This window comes from Rhodnius prolixus, unplaced genomic scaffold, assembly GCF_049639745.1.
Source record: "Rhodnius prolixus isolate KJV_2025 unplaced genomic scaffold, Rpr scaffold_32, whole genome shotgun sequence".
NCBI lineage: Eukaryota > Metazoa > Arthropoda > Insecta > Hemiptera > Reduviidae > Rhodnius > Rhodnius prolixus.
In genome coordinates, this window is record NW_027411597.1 from 358,943 (window position 1) to 370,230 (window position 11,288).

The 11,288-nt window shown below is 41.8% G+C and overlaps 1 protein-coding gene across 1 annotated transcript; it reads left to right on the top strand.

Annotated features, from left to right (window-relative positions):
* The first annotated feature begins 3,025 nt into the window (after nucleotides 1-3,025).
* LOC141452059 (uncharacterized) lies at nucleotides 3,026-8,528 on the top strand. The gene is made up of 3 exons (XM_074123878.1): nucleotides 3,026-4,513; nucleotides 4,613-7,314; nucleotides 8,342-8,528. The coding sequence occupies exons 1-3, from the start codon at nucleotides 3,026-3,028 to the stop codon at nucleotides 8,526-8,528; spliced, it is 4,377 nt and encodes a 1,458-aa protein (XP_073979979.1).
* The last annotated feature ends 2,760 nt before the right edge of the window (nucleotides 8,529-11,288 follow it).

Genomic DNA, 11,288 nt, shown 5'->3' on the forward strand with positions numbered 1-11,288 from the left:
TAGATTTTGATCAATGTGCCGAGTCTATTGCGTCGCTTCTTGTTTTTTGTTCTTGAGTAAAAAGTGGAAGTCAGCGTCCTTTGTCTTATAAATATATATTTATGTATATGTTATGTAAAGATTTATGTATTTTATGATTTGTCATTGTGCCTTGTGTCTTGTAAGTTGAAAAAATTGTTGTCAGTTAATAACATATCAATTGCCACTTCGCCAGGAAGTGAGTATTGCACAAGCATTAATTAAGCAGTGTATACACTAATTAAAACATCTCCCTCACATAAAATAAGAAGGGATAGTATAAGGTCTGCCAGGCAGGTTAGTTGTCATCTTGTATATAATTGTGAATAATAATCTAATTGAGTCAATCAATAATAGCTTTGATATTAGATATTGTATTGTTAATAAATTACTAGCCATTCCTAATGGCGTTTGTGAAGGTATTTTGAGTGGCTGTGGCGTCCACCACAATCAATTTCCCTTGTACTGTCTGCCATCTAATTATTGTTTAATCCTTTTGCTCTCCCAAAGATCGTCAAGGTCTAGGAAGGAATAATTAGTCCCTTCAAATTTATTCATGGTGCCGAAACCCGGGAACCACTTGAAATACCTTTAAATATAGATAATTTGTAATTAAAAAAAAAAAAAAAAAATTCCATTTTTAATTGTAAGTTGTATTGAAGTGTCATTAGTGCCTTGTCACTTTTTAATCTTGTTTTAAGATTTATAATTGAAGCTATATCAAGTTTTCCTTAGTGTATATAGTCATGTTTTGTCTATGCCTTGTGGCTCTGTAATTTCGACAAAAAAAAAAATCGATTTGTTTCTTTCTTTCTTAAACTGTAATAAGCCTTCATTAGTCTATGTATATACATACATGTGTTTTTTTTTGTTTGTTCATGCATTGTTGCATTTCAATTTTATTCTAAAAATTTCCTTTGGAAAAGACATGTTTTGTTTTGTAGCGAATGTCATTAGTCTTTCCTATGTTTTGTCTTTGGTCTTTTAATTGTGTTTTAAGGTTTAATTTTTTGTATAATTGTAATTGAATTATTAGTTTTAAGTCTTTGGTTGTAGTTATAATTTGTGTCTTTTATTTAGCACTTATTGATTTCTTTGCCAAGAGCCATTGTTTGTGCCCATTCTCAGGATTATGGAAGAATTCACCGAGAAGACCACACCCCCCCGTTCACCAGTTCCGATCTCCCCTTCGTTGGAGGAAACTCCGCGATTGCCCATCCAGTCTGAGGCCAGTGGGGATCTTAATGTCATTAGATGCCGCCACCTCACTGCCAGGCTGGATCAATGGACCCGAAACGTTCAATTGTTGGACCCAGAGTCCCCTGAGTCAGTCAGCCGATGTCAGCAGCTCTCCACCATTTTTAGGTCTCTGTCCCAGACAGTGGATAAAGAGGCTTGGGAATGGCTGCGGCCTTTGGCATCGGACTACAGTGCCCCTCTTGCCTTGGCGCTGTCTCAAAGCCACGAACAGGCTGAACTCGCCCACCTTTCTATTGTCTTGCCGATTTTGGCTGCCCCTCCTCCTTCCATTAAGCCTGCCCCGGTGTCTGTCTCTTCCCACACTAGCGTAGTGGATGAGTCCGTTGTGGAGCTAGCCAGAAGGCAGCTGCAGGAGCTCATCATTCCTAAGATTCCGGTGTTTGAGGGGGATGTGTTGACGTATGGGGATTTCAAACGGAATTTTCAGTCTGAGATTCATAGACTAGCCCTTCTTGCAGCCAAGCGGCTTCAGGCTCTCCGGTCATGCTTGAAAGGCCCCCCCTTGTCCATTGTCCAGAATGCCACCTCCACTGAGGAAGGATACCTCTATGCCTGGGAGACTCTGGACGCCCGATATGAGGGAAGGTTGCGGGTCGCCAGTGCTATGGTGGACAACTTCCTTCACTTCCCAGAGCCTCAGCCCAGCATAGAAGCGTGCATCGCCTGGCTGTCAAGCAGACAAATTTTACTGGACCAGTGTTCCATCCCTCACCCGCTTGATTTTCTCCTTTGCCACATTACGTTGTCCAATTTGGCCCCCGGTCTACAAGAGGAATTTAGGAAGAAGTACCTAAGATCCTTTGACGAGCTGCCTTGCAGTTCTCAAGTGTTGGATTTCCTAAAGGACCAGGGGGACCGACTCTCTCCTACATTGTCGCCAGGGCGGATCCCCTCTCCTCCTGTCCAGGCTAGTCCCACGCCTCCTTCCCATCAACCAGTTTCCACCCCCTCGCCCAGTCAGGTTAAACCGTACTCACCCAAATCAGTCCGTTTTGTGCCTCGTCCACCACGGAGACCCTCACCATCTTCACCTCTTCCAAAGCAACAGCCTACCCCTCCTACTCCTCGTGCCCCAACTTCCTCAACCTCTTCCTCCATTCAGTGCTACCTCTGTGGGGATCCACATCGTCTGTCTAAATGCGCTCACTATGTCAACTTGTCGGTGAATGACAAGTGGAATTTTGTCACGGAGAAGAACCTATGTACTAATTGTCTCTCCATCTATCACCCAGTCTCCCGATGTCCTTGCCAGGTCGGGTGCGCGAAGTGCCACGGGGAGCATCATACCTCCTTGCACCCCCCTCCACCATCTGCCAGCCTTAGTCAGAGAAGAACCAGTAGTCCTGGAATCCCTCCATTGATGTCCCTGCGAACCTCTCGACCGTCGAGGCCTAGATCTCCGCCCAAAAGGGTACGCTCCCAGGACTTACCTGAATCCCCGCCTCCCTGCCCAAGACGCTCCTTTCTTTCTCCCAGCTCCTTTGAGTCTCATCCGCCTCTAGGCAAGGGCTGGGACTCTGAGTCTCGATCCTCGTCGTCTTCCTCGTCCGACGAATTACCCCCCGTACATCCTGTAACTTATTTTGGCCGACATCCGGCACCCCCTCCCCCGCCGGGATTATAGGTTCTAGGCAGGCGCGATACCCCTCCATTGTCCACCATTGCCTTCTGCCGTCGCAGATACTGTCGACTATGCCATGCGACGAAATCTTCACGGAAATCAATTGTTAAGTCCTTCCCATCTGACATGTCAGTCTCCCCTACTGCCCTGGTGCATCTCCTTGGAGGAGATGGCCAGTGGTATCGCGCTCTTGCCCTGCTGGATTCAGGCAGTGAGATCAACTTAATGACTAAAGCTTTTGCCAAGGAAAGCAAATTGACTTATAACCCTATGTCAGGCGGCATTCGTGGCATAGGGGGCAATATTGCCACCCAAGTCGTGGGTTTTGTGTCAACTAATTTAAAACAATGCCCGCCATTTTCCCAACTTAAAGTTCCCTTTCGCGTAGTCACTAAGACTGTCCCGGACGCTCCATCCTCGTATTTTCCTGTCAGTGATTGGGAACACCTAGCAGATAGACCTTTAGCTGACCCGACTTTCAAAGAACCAAGTCCAGTAGATGTCGTATTTTCAGCTTCGGTCTTTGATGCCCTCGATCTCAGTCAGATGATTCGCTCACAAAATGGCTCCCCTAACGCACGATTGACAACCCTTGGCTGGGTCATGTCTGGTCCCTTGAAAAAGCTACCTGTTAAAAGTGTTCGTTTTGACCCTTCTGTCCAAAACCACATGTCTAGTTCCAAACTTTACCGGATTTACTGTAAAATCTTATTTAAACATAAGTACGGTCATTTAACTGCCCCTAAACTACCTAATGATGAGTCTATTCCTGAAGGCAAGACCTCAACTGGCGACCCTCCTGGTGAGTCTGAGTCTGAGCCAGTTGTTCATTGTAATAGCCCCGAACTGGTCATGAAGCTAGAACAGTCAGTTACTCCTAGCCTGTCTTCGTCCTCGGCTCCAATTTCGTCAACGTCCCAAACGGAAGTCATTCACCAGCACTCTGCTTATACAGCTTGGACTTTTCAGCTTCCGCCCCCCAAACCACAACGGTTAAAGAGAACGCGGCGTCCGCTACAAGTCCTTGACACTCCTGAGCCTGACCCTCTTCCTCCTGCCATAACTTTGGCAGTTTCCCAACCCATTCAGCACCCCCCTGACCAGGTCCTGTCCCGTCTTGTGGAGAAAATGTTCGCCCTGGAGGAAGTGTCTGAGGTCTCCCCCCTTACTCCCGATGAATTGAAGGCCGAGGAGTGCTTCTCCAAGTCATGTCTCCGACTCCCCAATGGCCGGTTTTCTGTGGCCTTGCCACTTAAAACTAGTCCTTGCTGTCTGGGAGAGACCAGAAAGATCGCGCTGAGGCGCCTTCTCCAAACCGAAACACGCCATGCTAAGTCCCAGCATCTGCGTACTCCCTATGTCGAGTTTATGAAGGACTACTTAGAGTCTAAACATATGGAGCTGGCCCCTCCTCTTAAGTCAGGTCAAATTGCATATTACATTCCCCACCATGCAGTCCACCATCTAGATGATCCCCCGGAAAAAATCAGAGTCGCCTTTAACGCATCCCAAAAGTCCTCCTCAGGAATCTCACTCAATGAACTCCTGCTCCCTGGCCCTAAATTACAGCTTGACATCTGGAAGGTTGTGACCAGATTCAGAGTTGATAAATGGGTATTTACAGCCGACATACGTCAAATGTTTCGTCAAATATTACACCACCCTGAAGATCGAGACCTTTTACGTATCCTTTGGCGCTTTGATACCTGACAGCCGGTTCAGGAGTACCGACTGTGTACTGTCACGTATGGAACCACGTCAGCGCCCTATTTAGCATGTCGCGTGTTACAAGAGTTAGCCCTCACTTCGCAGAATTCCTTTCCCCAAGCAGCAGAGATCCTTAGGGATCGTACTTATGTCGATGACATCTCCGGAGGAGGCCCTACTCTTGAAGCGGCCCTGAAATCGAGAGATCAACTTATACGATTACTAAGTCAAGCTCAAATCGAGCTTAGAAAATGGGCATCCAATCACCCTCGACTGTTAGAAAGAATTCCTCTCGACCACCTTCTCCCAGCAATGTCTTCTGTATGTCTAGAGAAGGACGAGGAGTCACAATTAAAAATTCTTGGCCTCTGTTGGAACCCCTCACAAGACTATTTCCATTTTTTGATTCGTTCAGTCCCCAATATTCAAACCAAAAGACAACTAGCCAGTCAGATCGCAAAAGTTTTTGATCCATTGGGATGGTTAATCCCAATAACAGTTTTTGCTCGTGCAATATTTCGAGTCGTTTGTCAAGCCTCCTTTAGCTGGGATGACCCTTTACCTTCATCCATTATCCAAGAATGGTCTCAGTTTGCTGTCACCCTTCCGGAACTCTCAAATATCCGTATCCCTAGATTTTTGTCCCCGTCTACTCCTAAACTATATTTAGTCGGTTTTGCTGATGCATCAGAACGGGCATATGCGGCCGTAGTGTACCTTGTGTCACTTTCTGAGGAAACAGTCATCAGCCTGATCATGTCTAAAGCCAGAATAGCTCCCATGAAACCTGTCACGCTCCCACGTCTGGAGCTTTGTGCCGCTCATCTCCTGGCTCTTACACTCCATAAAGTCAGTCTTCTCTTCCCTCAGATACCCTCTTCAAACATTTTCGCCCTTTCCGATTCTACCATAGCTCTTGCCTGGATAACCGCTACCCCGCCTCCTCATCGGAAGGTGTTTGTAGGCAATAGAGTGGCTGCCATTTTGGAAAAGGTACCCGCTTCCCAATGGTTTCACGTCCCCTCATCGTTGAACCCTGCTGACTGTGCCTCACGTGGGCTAAGGCCACAGGAGTTGGTAAAACACCACTTATGGTGGGAAGGCCCTCCTTGGCTAAAATCAAATCCTGAGTCATGGCCTCTAGGACAAGTAAATGCAGATTTGTCGGACCCCATTGTGGGGGCAGAAATTCGCTCCCAGGCCCTTAATGTATCGATCGCAGCCTCCTCTCCTGAGGATTTGGAGTACAAGTTTTCCAGTTTGCATACACTTATAAACGTAGTTGCCTGGTGTCTAAGTTTCGCCCACAATGCCAGAAATTCAGCCCACCACATGTCAGGCCCATTAAAGGTCAAAGAACGCGGTGAAGCCTTGCGTGCCCTGATTATTCGAGCTCAGCGACATTCATTTTTAGAAGAAATTGAAGATGCCCAGTCCTCCAGACCTAAATTACGCCTGGTCAGAATTTTAGGCTTATTCATACATACCGACGGAGTATTGCGAGTTGGAGGAAGATTAAGACAAGCCAATATCCCTGAGTCCAATAAGCACCCGGCCCTCTTGCCTCATCAACATCCCCTTACGGCCCTGATAATTCAAGACGCTCATGTATCCAATCTTCATGTAGGCCCTACCGCCACTCATGCCTTTCTCCGAAACAGATATTGGATTACTAATGGAAAAAATGTGGTTCGACGTCAATTGTCGTCATGTAATAAATGTTTCAGCATTAAACCATCACCTTTCAACCCTATTATGGGTCAACTGCCAGAGGGAAGAGCCAGCGCCTCACCACCCTTCACGACTACTGGTATTGACTACGCAGGCCCCTTCAACGTAAAAATTGCGTCACTTCGGTCCGCCAAGGTCCTCCAATGCTACCTCGCTATCTTCATCTGTTTTTCGACAAAGGCCATTCACTTAGAATTGGTCACTGACCTCACGACTCAGGCCTTTCTAGCCGCCTTAAACCGATTCATAGCCAGGCGAGGCATGCCTAGTCACATATGGTCTGACAATGGTACAAATTTTGTCGGCGCTACCAGGAGACTTAAGGAAGTATCTGCCCTGTTAAAGGATTCCCAATGTCAGGAATCGATCCTACGAGAGTCCGGAAGAAGAGGAGTCGAGTGGCACTACATCCCACCAAGAGCACCCCACTTCGGTGGCCTATGGGAGGCAGCGGTTAAGTCTACAAAACGTTTGCTGAAGGTTACCTTGGGCCTGCAAGAGCCCACAATGGAGTGTTTTCTCACCATCATCTGCCAGGTCGAGGCTATTTTGAATTCACGACCTCTGACAGCCCTTTCGTCGTCGCCAGACGATCTACAAGTCTTAACGCCAGGACACTTCCTAATTATGCGTCCAATGACTGCTCTTCCGACTAGTGACTCCCTGAATCAACGCACCGCCCTCAAGTCTAAGTGGGCGATGGCCCAATTCACTGTTAGCCAGTTTTGGAAACGATGGCACAAGGAGTACCTCCTTGAGCAGCAAGCCATGCTCAAGTGGCATTCGCCGTCCTTCCCAGCGGCAGAGGGACAAGTGGTGGTCATTATGGACGACAACCTTCCTCCGTTGCAGTGGTCCTTAGGCCGGAGCGCCAAGCTGCATTATGGCCGAGATAACGTGGCCAGGGTGGCCGAGGTGAAGACGGCGTCCGGAGTTGTCAGCCGCCCTGTCAGGAAGCTGTGCCCTCTCCCAAATCAGTAAGTGGAACTCTGGCGAGTCCACTGCGGGGGAGGATGTTCGGTCCTCGCAAGGAGGTGCGGCCCCCCTTTGTGGGAAATTTGGGCTGATGCAGTTGAGGGTTGGCTGCATTGGAGGTCTAAAAAGTGAGTGGGGCTGCGTACGTGACCAAGTGCTACGAGTTGTCCTTGACTGCCACGAGGAAGTTAGATTTTGATCAATGTGCCGAGTCTATTGCGTCGCTTCTTGTTTTTTGTTCTTGAGTAAAAAGTGGAAGTCAGCGTCCTTTGTCTTATAAATATATATTTATGTATATGTTATGTAAAGATTTATGTATTTTATGATTTGTCATTGTGCCTTGTGTCTTGTAAGTTGAAAAAATTGTTGTCAGTTAATAACATATCAATTGCCACTTCGCCAGGAAGTGAGTATTGCACAAGCATTAATTAAGCAGTGTATACACTAATTAAAACATCTCCCTCACATAAAATAAGAAGGGATAGTATAAGGTCTGCCAGGCAGGTTAGTTGTCATCTTGTATATAATTGTGAATAATAATCTAATTGAGTCAATCAATAATAACTTTGATATTAGATATTGTATTGTTAATAAATTACTAGCCATTCCTAATGGCGTTTGTGAAGGTATTTTGAGTGGCTGTGGCGTCCACCACAATCAATTTCCCTTGTACTGTCTGCCATCTAATTATTGTTTAATCCTTTTGCTCTCCCAAAGATCGTCAAGGTCTAGGAAGGAATAATTAGTCCCTTCAAATTTATTCAGAAAGAATTATCTTTCATCCCATGGTCGAAAACATCAGAACAGTTAAACAAATCTTACAAATATTTAATAATGCTAGTATTGCAGCACTGATCATAGAAAAGGAAACCAGTGAATATCACGTTTTTGTTAATAACAAGAATTTTTATTCGGGGTATTTATACCAGCCATATCATCAATTGACTCTTTAAAATTTATAGGAAGAGCCCCAGTGAACAGTGTTCCATGTATGGCTTTTAAGAACAGTTCAACTGTTTTTATCTTTAGATTTCAACCGAGAGGTGCTTTAACGCTGAGTAACTTTGAATATTCCTTGAGAATAAATAATAATGTTTGTTGTATAAAGCACAATGAATATTTAATTCCTATAGTAAAAGTTGTTGATAACTCAGCTTCATTGAAAGTTGTAAGCCTTAAGGCAATTACCTCTAATTGTGATATGACTATGAGGTAAATAAATAAAACAGTTAAGAAAAATATCTTTTATTTAATCAAACCATTTTTCACAAACCATATACATTCTGGATTAGAGTGGGGATAAGGCATTGGTACTGTAAGCACGTCTGATATTTCTCTCAGTTAAAAGTTAAATTTTTAGTGGTTTTAAGAGTGTAAATCTGTGAGTTTTTTTTGCATAAAGTTGAGGAAAAGTGATGTCAATTGATTGGCAGGTACTGTTTTAACTATTAACTTGAATTAATTTCAATATCAATAAAATAATTATATTAAAGTAGTGAGCAGGTATAAATTAAAAGTACACAGGTCAAACTTTAATAAATAAAGTCATCTTTGAAGTTTGGCAAAAAGTGGGGTGGAAAGAGACTGTATAGAAGTGGGGTATTAGTTCAAGGTCATTAGAAGTTCTTGTTCTTATCATTCTCGTACAAGATTGATACACCTCTACTTGGATCATTAATAAATATAAAATTAAAACTCGATTTAAAATTAAAAACAATTTAATTATAACGTTTAAAAATGGCGGAGCCATTTAAAGAAATTATGTTAAAATTAGAAGAAGTTAAAAATGATATGCATAAGCAAATACAAAGTCTTGATAAAAAAGTTAGTATTTACCAAGAGCAATTAAATACGTTTATTAAAAAAATTGAGGATTTGGATACGAATCAAAAGGAAATAAAAAATGAATTTAAATCATTAAAAGAGGTAATAAATAGTCTGCAGAGAAATAACAGAGAGAAAAATCTTATCATGTTTAATGTTGACGAAAGTGATGAAGCCTATGTTAAAGATCTGGAAATTAAGGTCATTTCGTTTATTCAGAATGTTCTTAAAGTACCAATTGAGATTAATGACATTGATTATGTTAGAAGAATTGGTCGAAATGGTAGAGGGCCTAGACCTATTTTAGTTAAGTTTATCGCTTTTCGCAAAATAATAGAAGTCTTGAAAATGAAGAAAAATCTTAAAGGTCAAGAAGTTAGCATTTCCAAGGATTTCAGTAAAGAAGTAAGGAATACTAGGAAACAACTACTGCCCTATTTACATAAAGCCAGAGATTTACAATATAGAGCTGTATTAAGGAATGAAAAGTTGTTGATTAATAGTGAGTTATTTACTTTGGAGCAAATGAAAAAGTTAGATCAAGAGGATAAATTATCTACAGGTACAATTACCACCTCGGAGCAGGACGATTCTGACAGGGAGAGAGAAATTAAAACAACTGGAAGGAAGAAAAAAGTAGTAAAAGAGAAAGGAGAAATGAGTGTGGGTGGTCAAGGTGAGCCTATGTTAAGATGGCTTCGTTCAAGAAACCCAAATGGTAGTAATAGAAATGTAAAACTGGGCAAAACCGACCGTCCTTCACCCGCATAGCTACAGCAGGACCCAGGAGACAAGGAAATTAAAGAAAAGTCAACTTGTAAGTTAGTTGATGTTATAAAAAGTAGTTTAGGTTTTACATTTAAAAGCTTAAATTTATTGTCGTATAATATTTCAGGTTTTAAAAATAAAATTAATAGCGTAGATTTCATTAATTATGTAAAATCATTTGAAGTTTTTTTATTGTTTGAAACATTTTTGGAGGAGCATGAAATTGATTTAGTTATAAAATATTTCCCTGAGTTTAATATTAATTTTTTGTCTGCAAAAAGAGTTAAACATTATGGTAGGGCTAGTGGTGGCTCTGTATTTGGAATCAAAAAGGCTGCTGAAACTTCTAATAAAGCGCAGTTTGTAAAATTATCAGATTATCATGTTATAAAGCTTGTTATTCAGAATACTGTTGTGCATGTAGTGCCTGTTTATCTCAATTGTAGTAGTTGGCAGCAAGATTTTGATAAATTATATAATTGCATTTTTGAATTTCAAGATTTGTCTTTTCTATTAATTGGTGATTTTAATGGAAGATTGGGAAACATTCAAAACATTTCTTCTAAAATTTATATAGAGAATAAAAATGTGATACTTTACAAAAGGAATTCAAAGGATTCAGTTATTAATAGCAATGGTCGTAAAATTTTTGAAATGTTAAATGAGTTTGGTATGTTGCTATTAAATGGTAGAACTGTTAATGATGTAAAAGGTGAGTTTACGTTTGTAGGAGCAATGGGAAGCTCTGTAATAGACTTATGTTGCATCACGCCTGATACTGTTTCTGTGATAGATGACTTTAGGGTCGATAGTCAGCTCTTCTCGGACCACATGCCCATTATTATTTCATATAGACTTAAAGAAAACAGTAGTTTGCAGAATGTTCTTCCTTTGTTGCCCAAGCTTAATTGGAAAGTACAAAATAAAGACAAATTTTCAAAATTGTTAAGCGATAAATGTGAAGTGTACAAAAGTCGGTTTAATGACAATATTTCAATAGATCAAATTTATCAGTTAATCTTTGAATGCTCGAATATTAATCATCAGTCAAATTTTTGTAATAAGAAAAAGTTGGATCAAAAATGGTTCGACAATGAATGCCGTGGGTTACGTAGGCAGTCGTTTAAATTATTAAAAGTATATAGAAAAACAAATACTGAAGATGATAGAATTCTGTTTAAGGAAAAAAATAAATGTTATAAAGATGTATGTATAAGAAAAAGAAAAATGTATTATAATGAAATTGTAAATAACTTTAGAACGGTTCGGGACACCAAAGAGTTTTGGGACTTGGTTAATAATTTTAAAAATAAGAGGTTTATTGTAGGAAATGATATAAATGTGGAGGATTGGATAGAACATTTTGCAAACTTATACAATCCAC